This window comes from Ruditapes philippinarum, unplaced genomic scaffold (assembly GCF_026571515.1).
Source record: "Ruditapes philippinarum isolate M1 unplaced genomic scaffold, ASM2657151v2 ctg15673_1_1_1_1, whole genome shotgun sequence".
NCBI classification, from domain to species: domain Eukaryota; kingdom Metazoa; phylum Mollusca; class Bivalvia; order Venerida; family Veneridae; genus Ruditapes; species Ruditapes philippinarum.
In genome coordinates this window covers 2901-20833 of record NW_026861455.1, presented here as the reverse complement: position 1 = coordinate 20833, position 17933 = coordinate 2901, and the positions used below count along the sequence as shown (strand labels likewise).

Below are 17933 nucleotides of genomic sequence, written 5' to 3'. Positions count from 1 at the left end.
TTCATGCCAAAAGGTCAAACTGTCACCACCAAGTACTATTCTGAAGTAATTATGAAAACTCTCAGAGAAAAGGTGAAGCAAATGCGTCCCAGGTTAGCACAGAAAAATGTCCTCCTTCTTCACGATAACGCCCCCTCCAATACCGCCGCAGCTATAGTGGAGGTTATCATTTTCTTACAAATGGCAATTGTTGTCTCACCCTCCTTATAGCCCCGACCTCGCCCCCTGTGACTTTTATTTGTTTCCAGAACTGAAAACATTGCTTGCTGGAAAGAAATATAAGACCAGGGCGGCTTTGATATCTGCTGTTACACAGTACCTAAAACATAGGTCTACGTCAGGGTTCACAGCGGGAATACAAAAGCTCCCACGAAGATGGCAAAAGTGCGTAGACGTAGGTTAAGAATATTTTGAAAAAAGAGTAGAAAGATTTTTTATGCCACCGCAGCATCTGCGATGCGGTGGCATATAGCGATTCACCTGTGTGTATGTATGTGTGTGTGTGTGTGTGTTTGTGTGTGTGTTATATAGATTATATAGTGAACTTAAAAAAACTTCTTGTGAAAAACCACTAGTCCAATTTTAACCAAACTTGGCAGGATTGTTCCTTGGGTTCCAAAGTTGTTCAAATAATTTCATTCCATGCAGAAATCTTGTTGCCATGGCAACCAAAAGGAATAATAAGAATAAATTTAAAAAATCTACTTGTAAAGACCCAAAAGGCCTAGAGCTTAGATATTTTGCATAAGGCATCATCTGGTAGACCCTTACCAAGATTGTTCAAATTATAGCCCTTGGATCAAAATCGGCCCCGCCCGGGGTCATTGATTTTCGCTATATGTACATATAGTAAAAACTTAAAACACCTTCTTGTAAAGACCCAAAAGGCTAAGAGCTTAGATATTTTGCATAAGGCACTGTCTGGTAGACCTCTACCCAGATTGTTCAAATTATAGCCCTGGGGTCAAAATCGGCCCGCCCCAGGGGTCATTGGTTTTCCTTATATGTATATAGTAAAAACTTTAAAAAAATTCTTCTAGCAATTGACAAATGCTAAAGGTTAGATATTTTGCATCAAACATTGTGTTGTAAAACTCTAGCAAGATTGTTCAAATTATAGCCCTGGGGTCAAAATTGTCCCCGCCCTGGGGGTCATTGATTTCAATATATACATAAAATGATATAGTAAAAAAATAAAAAAATCTTATTGTCTGAAGGTACAAGGCTTAGAGCTTTAATATTTGTTAAATAATATCATCTAAAGGTACTCTACCAAAGTTGTTCAAATTTTGCTTCTTGTGTCAAAATTAGCCCCGCCCCTGGGAGCCATAGGTTTATCCTATATGTATATAGTTAAAACTTAAAAAATCATCTTCTCTAAATTTACAAAGGATAAAGTTAAGATATTTTGCATGAAACATTGTGTAGTGAACCTCTAGCAAGATTGTTCAAATTATAGCCCTGGGGTCAAAATTGGTTTTGCCCCGGGGGTCATTGATTTTCATCATGTACATATAGTGGAAAAAAAATTTTTGTCTGAAGGTTCAAGGCATAGAGCTTTGATGTTTGATATATAATATCATCTATAGGTCCTCTACCAAAGTTGTTCAAATGTCAAAAATTGGCCCTGCCCGGGGGCAGTGATTCTCATTATGTACACGTAGTAAAAACAGAAAATAAAACAAATGTTTTCTGAATGGGAGAAAGCTATAGCTTAGATATTTGACTTGAAATATTGTTTGGTGGACCTGTATCAAGATTGTTATTAAACCCTTGGGTCAAAATTATGCCTTGCCCAAGGGGACAGTGACCTACTTTCTTGTCCTTTGATGTACAGTAATGACATTTTGACCATGTGCACAGTTTTAGTTGTAAAATTGAACTTTGACCTAGATTTTGATGATGTGACCTACTTTCTTGTCCTTTGATGTACAGCTATAAAATTTGAACCATGCGGTGGCATAGCATTTTTCTCAAATGCAATCTTGTTTTAAAATGTTGAATGGTTTTCGAGAAAGAGTCAAAAGTCCGGATATTTTCTGACCGTCCCTCGTATAAATCAAAATAGTTAAACATGATACAGTTATTGCAACAAAGGCAAAGATTCATAATTTCACATTGACTGTGATCTAGGAGCAGTCAGTTTCTGTATTTTTCTGGGCTGTATGGGTCTGTGTTGCACGGTTCTATCTAACATGTCTAAGAGATGCTTAAACGGGGGCATATCAGTATGAGTTGGACATGGCAGCAAGGTGATTCCGTTTTGTCTAAAGTAAGCCATATTTTCTTGAGCTACTAAAGGAATATTGAACTGGCTGCTGATCATTGGTTAAGGTTTCCATTAACTACGAGAATGTCCAAATATCTATCGGAGTGGAATCCACCTTAAACTATCACGATTCCCGTCGGTAATGATTTGTTACTATTTCATATGCGTAATTATAGCGCTCACAAAGACCAAATTTACAGAGTTGGTTCCGAAATGTCTGTGCTTAGCGGTACCGATAGCAGTGGTAGCCTGTCGTGTTTGGTTGCCAGGGTGTCGCGAGGGTGTTGTACACATACAATATTGTCCTTGTTGCCTTTTGTGACTCTTCTACGACTCGCTCCTGGCAAATCTGTGACGCTGATTGAAACATCTCGCGTGCAAATCAGTTATAAATGATGTGTACAGACATTTCAACATTCATTATCTGCTGATTATCTTAACAAATAATTCCATGCAGTGAAAAGAACATAATTTTGAAACTGTTTTAATGTTTTACTTGACCCAACGCTTCTGCAAAAGATATGGCCAGTGTGAAGTATGTGATAGGAGGTTGTATGTACAGTCTTACAGTCAATGCTAAGGTTTTGGAATAAGAACAACCATACCAAAAAAAGTCTTATCAATATGTATCAGAAACAGACTCGGCTAGCGTCTCTGGCAGATATGTACTTGTCAAATGGAATTCAGTATTGTACTCAACAATGTATAATAACCTTATAATACAATACAAGTATTTTATCTTTAAAGGCCCAATATGCCTCAGATAAGAAATGTTTTTATTTTTCCCGAAAGCTTTTTATTTTTGACGTCCTGTTAAAGTTTCCAAAACATTTCTCATAAGCTATTTCTCTTAACCGTCTTTTGCTTTTGTTGCATATTGACAGTTTGTACAGTTACATTGATGTAATTTAGTATTTTGTATGGAAGTCAAATTATACTTTGCTTACGATTTATTACTTTTACGACGAATAATTTTACATTCAGCGTTCCTTTCAACAGATGATAAGCATCTTAAATGCTTTAAAACCATTATTTAAATGTCATAAAACATGTGTTTGCCCTTCTTCGGGCTAAGAATAAAATAAAAACAAAAAAAATCGTTTCTGAGGCATAACGTGCCTTTAAGAGGTGTTTAAAATGTGATTTAAACAACGTAAGCCTTGTCGAATTTCTTAATATAATAATATATGTCAACGTTTATTATTCCTGATGTTGCACATCTCTATAATGTGATAAGCAAGTGTGCCAACAGATCAATGAAATCTAAAGTAATTGACTGGAAATGAATACAAGGGGAAACGATATAAATACAAACATCGCATTATGTAGGAGGAAACATAAATGAATAGGATAATACGAATTAATTACTTTTATACATTTTACAACATATTGTCTTTACAATATTTTATTTAAGAAGCATGGGACGAAAGGGGGTGTAACTAAAGATTCACTTATGCTGTTAATCTTTTAAAGCGGTAACTTCCCTTACAATGATGTAACAGCGACCAAATTTAAAATAATAATACATGTACATGTAAAGGGTTTTATAGGATATGTGACAAACTATTTAAATTTCATTATGAAACATAATATCAACGAAATGCTATTTACACTTGTAAAACATTCTTTAAAATAAAGACATATCGTTAGTGAACATAACATAGACACAAATATATTGTCTTAAAGATATACAGTATTACGCTCATCTTAGGTAAGATATTATTATTGAAGAATTAAAATCTAGGCAATCTTTACTGAAATTTTATAATTTGAACAACAAAATGCAAATTTTACTCGTCAAGTTGAATTGGTTGTTGCTTTTAAATGGCACTGTATATTCATACTGTGTCTGCCTTTGGTTTTATACAGTTTAAAGCGTGAAATGTGCAAAAATAGGCCCTTACTGCGTTAGTCACGCAGTAGAAAAATGGTGATAAATTATGCAAATACAGTCATTAATGACACACAACATGTAAATAACTGCTTGAATCTTGAATCATTTGACTTTTATTCAAATTTAAGTACATCGTCCCTCAAGTTTGATTGTCTTGAAAAAATTTTGCTTATCTTGGAGCATGCAGCTCTACGTGTTTAATTAAATTAACATTGTTTTAAAATGGTTTGAAGACAATAATAACAATTGAAAGAATAAACATTTATTAATTAGTGTAAAATAATGATCGTATGTAAGTATATATATATAAATGACTTTGTCTTTGTTTAAGTAAAGCGTATGTACAGTAACGTAATCAGCGACAATGTCAGTCAGAACAATGGTTGACAAAGTCATGCCTGCTTGTATACCAGGATGGAGTTTCCAGAATAGTTACTAAGATACAAAGTGGAAGATGCTTCATTAAAACAGACAGACTGCAAGCGATCAAACCTATTTTTCTCAATCGGCAATATTTTGATTTTTCTACAATCTTGCGAAACTAGATGTAAGGTATTATTTCCACTGCTACAAACAAGAACTGAACCATCCTCACAAACGGTAAATGATCTCGGATACTTAAAACTTTCGTCCTGATAAGTTGCAAGTAATTTCCCATCAAACGAAAATTTCATCAACGAAGAGTTGTAAAAATCAGATACAAAGAAACTACTCCCACATACGTTAACTTCTACACAACCAGGCCAACCTAAAGTACCAGCTGTAATATTGCGAACAACCACTCCGTCCAGTGTTAAAATTTGAAGTTTTGGTGGTCCGACAAAAGATACCACCAATGTATTCTGGTAGTGAGCTATCCCTCTACATTCTCCGTTGACTTTTATTTCTCTGATTGATGTCAGTTTCTTGTCTGTAACTGAGAGGAAACAAATCTTCCCAATACCAGGTAATGTAACTGCAATCTGGTCGGTGGCAACGAACGTTATATCCCACGGCCCAGAATTCAAGAGAATCTGTGATGAAATACATTTTTGTTTTATGTCTACCACTTTAACAGAGTTATTTTTCTTATCTACGCATAAAAGTGCGTCTGATGATAAAAGAAGCATGTTTGAAATGAGTACATCCTCTTTGTCAGTATTTGAATGAACAATAATTTCACCAGCATACACTGGTTTAAATTCAGCAATGCTGCATTCTTTTGAAGGGTTGTAACTACATGACTTTAAAGAAAGTTTCCCCAGAGGGCAGCTTCCAGAAACCATCGCGTTCAAGTCACTGTTACGTACAAACTTATACTCAGTAAATACCATATTTACATTTTGTTTCATGTCTTGCTCTAACTGACTCAGTCGAGCTTCTGTTTGCTTTGCTTCAACAAACAGGTCAGTGGTTTTCTTTGACTGTGACTTTAAACAGTCAGCAATGTCATCTAGTTCAGACTTGATTGTTTTCAGGAAATCCTCATTTTTAGTTATAGCATTTACATTTTCTTTCCTGAGACGTTCACATTCCTTTAGTATTGTTTGTTCCATCTTGTTTAGATGATCTTCAATCTCCTTTCGGAACCTTTTGATTTCTTGAACTGCGAAAACGAATTCTTTAGCACATGCTTCCCTGCCTGTACCTGTTGCTTTTATCTTGAAATCAACCTTTGTTTGGAGTTTCTCGAGTCTAGTCAAAATAGCTTTATAGTCCTCTCCGTTGGTAAATTCGTCAGCTATATCTGGGATAAACTCAACCTTGCATGTCTTGTGGTCAATTACCATACAATTACCACACCCAACTGTATCATGATCACTGCAGAAGTACTTGATTATCTCTAATTTGTGTTTCTCGCAGGTTTCAGTACATAGTTGTTTGACAGTTTGTGGTTCAACATTCTTCGGCATATTAGCCTTCTCCAAAATAGTATGATGTTTACTGACAGTTACTTTGCGGTGATATTTGATACACGTTTTACACAGATATTCCTGGCAGTTCTGACAGAAACCATCGGCTTCTAAACTCTCACCGTCAGCTTTACATGGTTGACATAACACTCCATGACATTTAGATGATTCCGAAGATGACGTTAGACCTTGAGCTCTATCTCTGGTCTTTCCGGGTACCTCCATTGTCTGCAGTTTAAAGTTTTCTATAAATTATTTAAATGCTGTAATACGATATTACTTGATAAATTCAATTCGAATATATCGTGTATACTCACAATATTTAGTGCACACACCGTAGTTTCTTTTACTTCTACTGAAATGATGTTTGATTTAAGTTTAGTGTAAAATGTTGATAAGATAACTATTTGAATTGTAACATGTATTGTTTATCTCTGTGTTATATACATGTACCATGTTAATATCTCACTAATCTACCAAATGTTGTATGTGTTTATGATATGATTGTACTTGTCTATGTATGTTACTGAAAATATGAGAGTACATGTATTAAAATCAGATAATTTTATCGAAATCATGTGTAGAAAGTTTTTAAATCAGTACAGGTGAAGTTTTAGAATGATTTTATAAACTTCAGGACATGCATCCATTGGATACGATGCACTTCCGCTGTATTATCACAAAACATCCCGTACAAATACTTCAATGAATTGGCGACAAATTGACATGATATTACTTATTTAACACCTTATTGAATATAACCAATGCACTTTTAGCGTAACAAACTAATTCATTATTGGATCCATTATTATGAATTTAACCTCATTTTCAATTCAGAGTGCAAAACGTCCATACCAAATCCGTATCGTAACCCATATAGCGCCGTTTTCATTTACCAAGTCCAAAAGATTCATATAGAATTAATATCGCTCTCTCATTTAGCCTTATTTTAATATTTAGAGTCCATAATAGCTTTATCAAATTCATATCATACTCTTTCTAGCCTCGTTTTTCTTCTTGAGATGAAAATTTCGATATCGAATCGAATGTAAACAAAGTAATAAAGTTCTGTTAAAATATCAATAACAAAAATGGTGTTGTAAAATATAGTGGCAATTAAACAGTTTTAGAACGATATTCATTCGATTGAACTCGTGCACAACTGCAAAACCTATATTAGACCAGCCTCGCACCTCTAAAAGCTTTGTACTTGCCTTACAGAATTCAGTTTTGAATCCAGCATCCTTATAATATAAACAAGTAAATTATCTCTAAAGGCCCAATATGCCACAGAATTGTTTTATCCACCCCCCCCCCAAAGCGTTTTTTTTCCTGACGTCCTGTTATAGTTTCCAAAACGTTACTCATTGGCAAATAGTTTCTACCATCTTTTGCTTTTGTTGCTTATTGACAGATAGTACAGCTACATTGATTTAATTTAGTATTTTGTATGGAAGTCAAAATATTACTTTGTTAACATTCCGCTACTTTTATGAGAAATAATTCAGCGCTCCTTTCCTCAGGTGATAAACAAATAACATGCTTTAAAACCATTTTTTAAATGTTATAAAACTCGTGCTTGCTCTTTCTAAAGAATGAAAACAATATTTGTTTCTGAGGCATAATATGCCTTTAAGAAGTGTGTAAAATTGTGATTTAAACAGCCGACGACTAGAAGAGTTTCTTATTTCCTAAAGGAAAGTGTTCAATAACTTCATATCAGAATAATCATAATACTTGTCAAATTTTTATTTCCAAAATTTCCAACTCCACATCAGAATAATAAAATGTCTGTTTCAAATGAATTAAGATTTAGACAATTCATGATTGTACAGTCCTGTTGCATTGTAATCTGTGGGACTGATCTATTACTATTATGTAAATCTGATCTGCAAAATGTGTCAAACAATACAACACACAGGTATTGTCTAAATCAACGATACAATTGATATAGTTTACGGATAAGGAATAAATAAAATGTACACAGTGACATTTGTCATAATAATATCATGCATACAGTTGTATATTAGTATCTTCCCGTACTTACCTTGTTCGTATACATTGTTGTTGTAATATTAACGCAATGAATCCTGTTGTTGCTGTATTAGTAAAATAAAATGGTTAATGTATGTGCATGATTATATATGTGTGTGTGTGTGTGTGTGTGTGTGTGTGTGTGTGTGTGTGTGTGTGTGTGTGTGTGTGTGTGTGTGTGTGTGTGTGTGCGTGTGTGTGTGTGTGTGTGTGTGTGTGTGTGTGTGTGTGTGTGTGTGCGTGCGTGCGTGCGTGTATGTGTGTGTGTGTGCACACTATTCATGTCCCTATAGTCATTTTTTATCCTTATACAGGCGATATTACTATTGAAGCAAAACTAGAAAATTAGAAGGATAATCAATTTATGTTTTGTCTTTATTTTTTGCAGGCTGAACATTTTATAAAAAGCAAATGTGTCACAATGAAACATAAAGTAATTGACTGGAATTGAAATACAAGGGGAACCAATACAAACAGAAATCATACATTTTTAGGAGGAAACATAAATCAGTAGGAAAATAATTAGTTTTTTACATTTATCAACATATTTTCTTTACAAATTTTCATTTAAGAGCAACCATTGGGTAAGTCTTGACGTAAAGGGGTATAACTTAAGATTCACTTATGCTGTCAATATGTAAAAGGCGGTAACTTCCCTTACAATGAGGTAACATCCAACAAATTTAATGATTTAACATGTAAAGGCTTCCATAGTGTATGTGTCAAATTTCATTATGAAACATAAAATCAATGGAGAGCTTTTAACATTTATATCACATTCTTTAAAATTATGGCATATCGTTAGTGAACATAACATAGACGCAAATATATTGTCTTAAAGATAAACTGCGCTCTTCTTTGGGTAACATATCTTTATTGCAGAAATTTATTGAAATCTAAGAAATCGTTACTGAAATTTTCTAATTTCAACAATAAAATGAAAACAAAATCTGTTTGGGAAGCTGCATTCTCTTTTACTGGTCAAGTTAAATTAGTTGTTGCATTTGAATGTCATATATTCGTTCTGTATTACTGATAGTTTAAGCAGAGTTTAAAGCGTCAAAATATGCAAAAATAGCCCTTATGGTACGTTAGTCACGTAGTAGAAAAATTATGATAATAACATACCTCGGACATGAATTTATACTTGCATCTTGAATCATTTGAATATTTTTAAAATCTTAGTACATTTGTTCTCAAGTTTGATCTTTTTGGGCATACAGCTTTAAATGCTAAATAAAATTATCATTATCTAAAATTAGTTTGAAGCAATAATAATGATTAAAAGTATAAACATTAGTAAAAAATATGATGACGTATCTTTCTAATCATCTTGATTACAAATATAATAATAAAAAAGGAAACAACACAAAAATGTTATTTTACACTGACTTAATCTTATGGTATATTTTAAGTATGCATTATAGATTTCTGAGATTTCAACAAAGCTCTAATGTAAGTACACAGTATTTTTTCCTCTGCTAACAACAAAAACGTGGCCATTTTTTCTGACTTTAGCTTCCTTTCCAATGAATTGATTGTAATTTCTTATTCAAATGTACATTTGTTAAATATGCTATTCTAAATATCCGACACATACAAAAATGATTGTATGTAAGTATACAGTCTTTGTTGAAGTAAAACGTGTGTACAGTAATTTAATCAGCGAAAATGAAAGTCAGAACAATGGTTGACAAAGTTATGCCTGCTTGTATACCAGGATGGAGTTTCCAAAATAATTACTTAGATACAACGTGGAAGTTGCTTCATTAAAACAGACAGACTGCAAGTAATTAAGCCTATCTTTCTCAATCGGCAAGATTTTGATTTTTCTGCAATCCTGCGAAACTAGATGTAAGGTATTATTTTCACTGCTGCATACAAGAGCTGAACCATCCTCACAAACGGTTAATGACCTTGGTTCCTGCAAACTTTCGTCCTGATAAGTGGCAAGTAATTTTCCATCAAACGAAAACTTCAGCAATGAAGACTTGTGTAAATCAGATACAAAGAAACTACTCCCACACACGTTAACTTCTACACAACCTGGCCAACCTAAAGTAGCAGCTGTAATATTGCGTACAACCTCTTCGTCCAGTGTTAAAAATTGAAGTTTTGGTGGTACCACAAAAGATACCACCAATGTATTCTGGTAGTGAGCTATCCCTGTACATTGTCCGTTGACTTTAATTTCTCTGATTTGTGTCAGTTTCTTGTCTGTAACTGAGAGGAAACAAATCTTCTCAATTTCAGGTAATGTAACTGCAATCTGGTTGGTGGCTACGAACGTTATATCCCACGGCCAAGATTCCAAGAGAATTTGTGATGAAATACATTTTTGTTTTATGTTTACCACTTTAATGGAGTTGTTACCTCTATCTACGCATAAAAGTGCGTCTGATGATAACAGAAGCAAGTTTGAAATAACGGCATTATATTTGTCAGTATTTGAATGAACATTAATTTCACTATCAAATACTGGTTTAAATTCAGCAATGCTGCATTCCATTGAAGGGTAATAACAATATGACTTTGAAGAAAGCTTTCCCAGACTGCAGCTTCCAGAAACCATCGCGTCCAAGTCACTGCTACGTACAAACGTATACTCAGTGAATACCATATTTACATTTTGCTTCATATCTTGCTCTAACTGACTCAGTCGAGCTTCAGTTTGCTTTGCTTCAACAAACAGGTCAGTGTTTGTTGACGTTAAACATTCAGCAATTTCATCTAGTTCAGACTTGATAGTTTTCAGGAAATCCTCATTTTTGGTTATAACATTTTCATTTTCTTTCCTGAGACGTTCACATTCCTTTAGTATTGATTGTTCCATCTTGTTAAGATAATCATCAATCTCCTTTCGGAACCTTTTGATTTCTTGAACTGTGAAAACGAATTCTTCAGCACATGCTTCCCTGCCTCTCCCTGTTGCCATTATCCTGGAATCAACCTTTGTTTGAAGTTTCTCGAGTCTGGCCAGAATAGCTTTATATTCCTCGCTGTTGATGAATTCGTCAGCTATATCCGGGATAAACTCAACCTTGCATGCTTTGTGGTCAATTACCATACAATTACCACACCCAACTGTATCATGATCACTGCAGAAGTACTTGATTATCTCTAATTTGTGTTTCTCGCAGGTTTCAGTACATAGTTGTTTGATGGTTTGTGGTTCAACGTTCGTCGGCATATTAGCCTTATCTAAAATAGTATGATGTTTACTGACAGTTACTTTGCGGTGATATTTGATACACGTTGTACAAAGATATTCCTGGCAGTTGTGACAAAAACCATCGGCTTCTAAACTCTCACCGTCAGCTATACAAGGTTGACATACTTTATAATTTTGAGATGATCCCGAAGATGATGTTTGATCTTGATGTCTATTTTCCTTCTTTCCAGAAACCTCCATTTTATGCACTATTTATAGCGGTGTTTTAAAACGGTTTGTTTACTTTTGAATCAAGTTCTGACTTGTCTTATTTCCCATGTATCCATAAATAAGTCCAACATAATAAGACTTTAGTCCATAGATTTACGAAGCATTTGTTTAACGTAAGAAAATTCTTAATTCACTACGATTTTATTCGTAAAAATGCAATTTCTCAAGCCGTTCAAGTATTTCCTTGTCGACAATATATAATCGCGCAAATTAACCGAGGCTTTCGGTTGTTTCCGTTCACTCCGCTTGAGAAGATTATTGATAAAGGTGTACTTGAATGTTTATCTATGTCGTTTATAAAGTTCAGAAAGAAATACAATACGTGTTAAGTTAGACTTATCGGAAAGTAAAGTAGAGCAGAATTGATGTTTAAATAGGAAACAGATATCAATTTTAAAGGAATTGCTGTAGAATAATACACAATTCGAAAATAAATAATAATAATAAATTTTAATTTGTTTGCAACATCGTTCGTATCTCATCGGATAATTGTCAGACTTGTGATTGTTTCAAGATTCATTCTAAAACTACAACGTTTGCAGATACGGAATAGGTTTCTTTACTCCCTTAAAACGCGAGTAAAACAATTATTTCCTTATAGAAGCCTTTAAGCTGTAAATATCCTTTACAGTGATAAGACCCAATATAATTTTTATACTAAATATATAATCAATATAAAACAAAACACAAGTAGGAATAGTCTTCACTAAAATTATCAAACGGTTTATTAAAAGAGGTTATGACCCAATTATTATAAGGCATACCACATGCTTGGTGTTCAACCCTTTTACAGTTGCACGCTTTTAATTACATCTGACGGACCAAGTGGGAGACTCTATGATGGACAGTTCTTAAAGCCCTTTGGGACTGAATTGTCTTAATGTTCGTCTTCTGCCTTGCTTCGTCGGGCCCTTGTAGGTGATTTTCTTGTTGCTCTGCCTTCCTTTAAGGCATCGAGTACTTTGGTAATGGTCATTAGGCTGTAACTTTTTTTTTACATATTTACATAATTTTGTATGTGTTTTATTTATTTCGTCTAATGTAACCATGACCATTGTTAGAATTTCACTTGGTGGGGATTAATTTTATATACATTTTCGTGTCATTCAGGAACATGATGGGGCTAAGAGTGAGGTTTGGCGCGCCTAAAACCGGTTTAAACTACCCAGTGGTTTAACTACCACTGACCGTTCCAAGGCGGTACCCCTTTGTGTTCCTTCACGTGTTTTTCTTGTCTGTATTGTTACTTGTTTTTGGATGTTTACATGTTTTGTGATGTCTGTCTTGTTGGATTGTCGTTGACGGTAGGTATTTTCTCTCCCCCCCTCTTCCATTTTTAACCCCCCCCCCCACCTTTTCACCCGTACAGCCCTTTTCCCTTTAATTCCCTTATGGGCCCGTTTTTGTTTATATTATTTCACGTTACATGTCCCACTCCTTTCGCCCTTGTGTCCACTCCAGGTTTTTGTTTGGTGCCTTCTGGGTGTCCTACTTGGGTTTGCTCGGGGGCAGTGTCCTGTGAACGTTGCCTTTGCCTTGTTGATCTTTATTCTTGTTATTTCATTATTGGTGGCATATATCGACAAATCGAACTTAAAATCAAGATGTTGATGCTCATTAATTCGCCCGACGTCTGTAATACGTCCATCGTTATCAAGGAATAATGCCTTCGTCGAATTTGGATTTGAAAACAGCCCTCTATGTACTAAGAATAAGGAACATCGACGCGTCTATCCTCCTGAAAAGCATCGGGTGAAGGAAATCTTAAACTAAAAACTAGTTTAAACTTTAAGAAGTGCAGAAAGTACTAGAAAGATAAGTAACTCTACCGATTGTAAAGCCTCGGATGACCTAAACACGCAGAGTTGTGCTTTTCTACCCGGCACGGAAAACGAACATTTTCCCGCCAATATCCATAAGCCAATGATGGTGCAACAAATAAGCAGACGGCAGTTTGGTCCGAATGAGTCGAATGGCTTTGTAAATTTCACCAGGGCAACGTTTATATGTTTGGTTAGATATACTGAAGAAGATGAACAAAAATAACGACCAAGCTGGGACCACGCTCGACAATTTCTTATATTTTAAATTAAACACAGGAGGTAAAGAATACTTCAGGAAAATACCATTTTCTAAAACAAAACATATTAATTAAATTTCATATTTTACCTTGACAGTCAATGTCATTTACAGAAAAAGTCAGTTGTCATATATGTTGTTTTGTCCTCGTATGAATCAAATCTGCCAATTATAAAAATAACAAAGTTTAACAAAATCATAACAGTCAATGCCATATTGAGGTTAATGTTAAAATAAAATAATACACTATGTCAGTTTTGCAAGAAGTATTGTTTTGTACAAGTATAAATCAAAACCGTCAAACATGATACAGTTATCGCAACAAAGACAAATATCCATAATTTCACTATGATCTAGGAGCAGTCAGTTTCTGCATTTTTCTGGGCTGACTGGGTCTGTGTTTTACGGCTCTATCCATTATGTCCAAGAGATGTTCAATCGGTGACTTATCGGTAGACATGAGCTGGCCATGGCAGCAAGGTGATTCCGTTTTGATTGAAGTAAGCCCTATTTACTTGAGCTACTTTAGGAATATTAAAATGGCTGCTGAACGTGTATTAATGTATGGTTTCACCAGTGGACGAAGTACCTCCTCCTTGTCTCTTTCTTTGTGCGTTAAGTTTTCAATTAATTACAAGGATGTCCAAATATCTATCGGAGTGGAATCCATCCCAAACTATCACACTTCCCGGTTCCTATTCCATATGCGTCAGTATAGCGCTCACCCAGACGGCGGTATACTTTCAACTGCCTATTTTCGGCACAATTAATTTATTTGAGAAACGCTTCTCTATTGTCAAATATCTCAACGTGCATGCAACGTGCGTGGCCGAGTGGTAAACGCGTCGGACTAGTAGTCGGATAATTACTGACCGCGTGGGTTTAAACCCCGTTCGTCATGGGCAAGCCGTTGTTACCATGCGCAAGAAACTTTACACTCATGGCTTAGTAATGGTTGGTTCCAGGAACGGATTAGAGAGTGTTTCAATAAGCTTCCATCACAAAATAAATAAGTATAAACTGACGTGCATGCTAATGTCCCTAACGCATCCTTTCTTGCCGATGACGAGGAGTTAGACAAGGTCCGAAGGAAGGACGGCGGCAGCGAATTCCAAGTTCACGTAGTTGGTTGTCTGTACTTAGCGGTACCGATAGCAGTAGCAGCTTTTGTGTTAGCCTGTCGTGTTTGGTTGCGAGGATGTTGTACATGAACATTATTGTATTGTTTCCCCTCGTGACTCTTCTACGGCTCGCTCTTGGCAGATCTGTAGCGCTAATTGAAACATAACTCTTGCAAATCGGTCATAAATTAAGTGTTCAAACATTTTAGCATTTGCTTTCAACAGAAACGTTCTTTTTAAAAAGTAACAACAATGATTAATTATCTGTTGATTATCTTAATAAATAATTCCATGCTGTAAAAAGATTTTTTGAAAAAATCTATTTAAATAACGTAATTTTAGCTATATCTTTTTTGTATATTGGTATTTGCAGGTACTTGAAGACTCACGGTTATTTGTCAACTTCAAAGAAAACCATTTTCAATTGATCAATTTTAATTTACCATTTTGCACGTGCATATCGTGCACTCAAGCGTAATACAGCCTACTGATAATCACTGATTATAGGCCAGGTTAACTCTTTTTTACACATGTTCTTTAGATTGTTTGCTATATAACAGTTGTGAGAAGAAAAAAATACTAGCATTTGAATTCAGTCATAAATAAAACTTACCTACCGGCTCCTTTGTTAAAAGCGGTCTAGTAAATCACTTACCGACCGGTTAACAGGTCTGCAAATAGATACCGACCGGTTATTGTTCTATTGTTCTCTATACAATAGAAAATATGTGAAGTCGAGAAACTCGTGCATTACAGTATACAATAGTCACCGTAAAATATCGCTATATTGTGGGGGAGGGGGGGGGATAATGACCACTTTGAATAGGAAAAGGGTCGATATATATTTTAAAGATTAATCGAAATAAATTAGCGCATACGGCTGTAAGTACCCTCATAACTTATATTCCAGACTACGCTCTCTCGGTCTTCAAATCGCCACCCGGGTCTGTAAATACTATGCAGACCTATTCCTCGTACGGTAACTATTACTTACCTACCGGCTCTTTTGTTAAAAGCGGTCTAGTAAATCACTTACCGACCGCTTAACAGGTCTGCAAATAGATACCGACCTGTTATTGTTCTATTGTTCTCTATAAAATAGAAAATATGTGATGTCGAGAAGCTCGTGCATTACACAATATTCACCGTAAACGCAGAAATTTTGAAAAAATAATGCTAAATTGTGCAAATTTATATGAGGGGGGGGGGGGGGTACATCTGATCAAATTAATGGAATAAAATTAGCGCATACGGCTGTAAGGACCCTCATAACATATATTCCAGATTATTTGTGAGAAAAACGAACTGGCTACTGTTCTGGCGTTGAAGTTGGTGTTTCGCCGATATTAATGAGTACAATAACGCACATTTAGCCTTTCTTTATGCTTTTTCTATGAAAAATTGTTTTCGGTATACCTAACACATTTGCCGAACTACATAGCTTCAGAAGATACTAATTTTCTGCATTTATTCTGATTTTGCACAATCCTGCATTATTTAAACAATTCTGCAATATGGGATATATACGACGATTGGTGCATATCGAATCAAAGTAGTCTTCTGCATCTTTCTTTCCCAAAATATTACTTTCAGTGAGAGTATAGTTCATCTTAAGGATAAGACCTTTTTTTTCGGTTTTTTCCTCAAATTTTTTACATTACAATTTGGATTTTGTATACCAGTACTCGCCTGTTCTTCGCAAGAATACGACTTGCGCTTCCATTCTAGACCGCGTGCTTACATGCGGTCTTATCAAACATATGAATAACGGATGATGCTAATTAAGAATACACCGAAAGAAAATTCTTCCAAACATGAATGAAATTCTAAGAATATTTAAAAATCAGCCATCATAAAACAACAACAAAAAAACCCACTTACATGACGGTCTATCTACATAGCCTGATCATCTATTTACCATGAAATTTATTAAAAATAAAGATAAAGTGTGCCGTTTTTTATTATAAGAAATGTTTTTTATCTTCCTCAATATTTGTATATATAGAGGATATTTGTTTGTTTGTGTGTAAGATGAAATAAAATTACATCTTACACAACAAACAAACAAATTTTCTTTTTATTTTATGCTAAAAACAAGTTAAAACGAAATTTCCATAATATTCGTAAATATTAAAATCTGTTTTCCCCATTGAGAGCCCCATTTAGACGGAATTTCTCATTAAAAACAAGAAGTCTTGAGCTGAAAAATAAGTCCGACAATCAACGTTAAATGACAGTGATATTATTTATTTTGTTCAAAAAATATGAATGATCGCTTGTTTTAATAATAAAAACAAACAATTCTTGTAGGAGAAAATTCCAACCATCCATCCATATTTCTGTTACTTACTGCGAATTTATATTAGACCTGGCTTTGTTAAATGTAAGCGGCAGCCATTTTTTAAAGTTGTGTATTTCACGGGAGGAAAATAATTGTGTTTGATTCAGAGGGATATCATTTGGATTTATTAGTCAAACACCTTTTAAAAAGAAAGAAAACATATTTGAGGATTGAAACAGACATAAAATAAGTGTTGACAGATGTGAAAACATGAAAAAAGCAGCTATGAAAATGGAAAACTTGGAACTTGCTCGGAACGCTGGGTGGTTTACTTGTTCTACGAGCTGATAGCTGTCTATGCTTTTCAATTTTTCATAAAGCATACGGCAGTTATTGCTCGTAGGATACTTTAATATGCCCAAATGTCATCAAGAGCAGTTTGCATGTGGAAGGAATGTATTTTCAGACTGTAAAAATGAAACAAAAAAATTAGAGACGAAATTTGGTGATTGGAATTTGAATGAATAGAAGTAAGTTTTCTTCTTTTTATTACTTTTGACATTTAAGTTATTTATCAATTTCAGCTTTGCGTTTTCTTTAAACAGCCTGACATTGTCAGAATTGTTTGCAAAAATAAAATTGAGGTACCACATGGGAAAAATCTTAAAAAAAGTAGTTTCGTCATTGAAAAGTGTGAAATTATATTTTGATAATTTTCACTGTGAAATTATCAAATATAATTTTCACGGATAAATCAGTAATCCACTGAAAAGCATAAAATAAATTATTAATATGTTATGTATTCATATATCAAAATAATGATCTTACCTTTGCCTACTCGACAACTTCTGTTTTCATTTTCTGTGACTCAACTCAACATGTACATTACCTGACCTTATTACATAATGAAACCCCACGGAA

The 17933-nt window shown here is 34.6% G+C and overlaps 2 protein-coding genes across 2 annotated transcripts; both read right to left on the bottom strand.

Annotated features, from left to right (window-relative positions):
- Positions 1-4555: 4555 nt before the first annotated feature.
- Positions 4556-6280, bottom strand: LOC132715657 (E3 ubiquitin-protein ligase TRIM71-like). The gene has a single exon (XM_060698694.1). It carries the CDS (start codon positions 6278-6280, stop codon positions 4556-4558), a length of 1725 nt encoding a protein of 574 aa, XP_060554677.1.
- Positions 6281-9788: 3508 nt separating this feature from the next.
- On the bottom strand, positions 9789-11501 carry LOC132715656 (uncharacterized). Its single transcript, XM_060698693.1, has one exon. It carries the CDS (start codon positions 11499-11501, stop codon positions 9789-9791), a length of 1713 nt encoding a protein of 570 aa, XP_060554676.1.
- Between the last annotated feature and the right edge of the window lie 6432 nt (positions 11502-17933).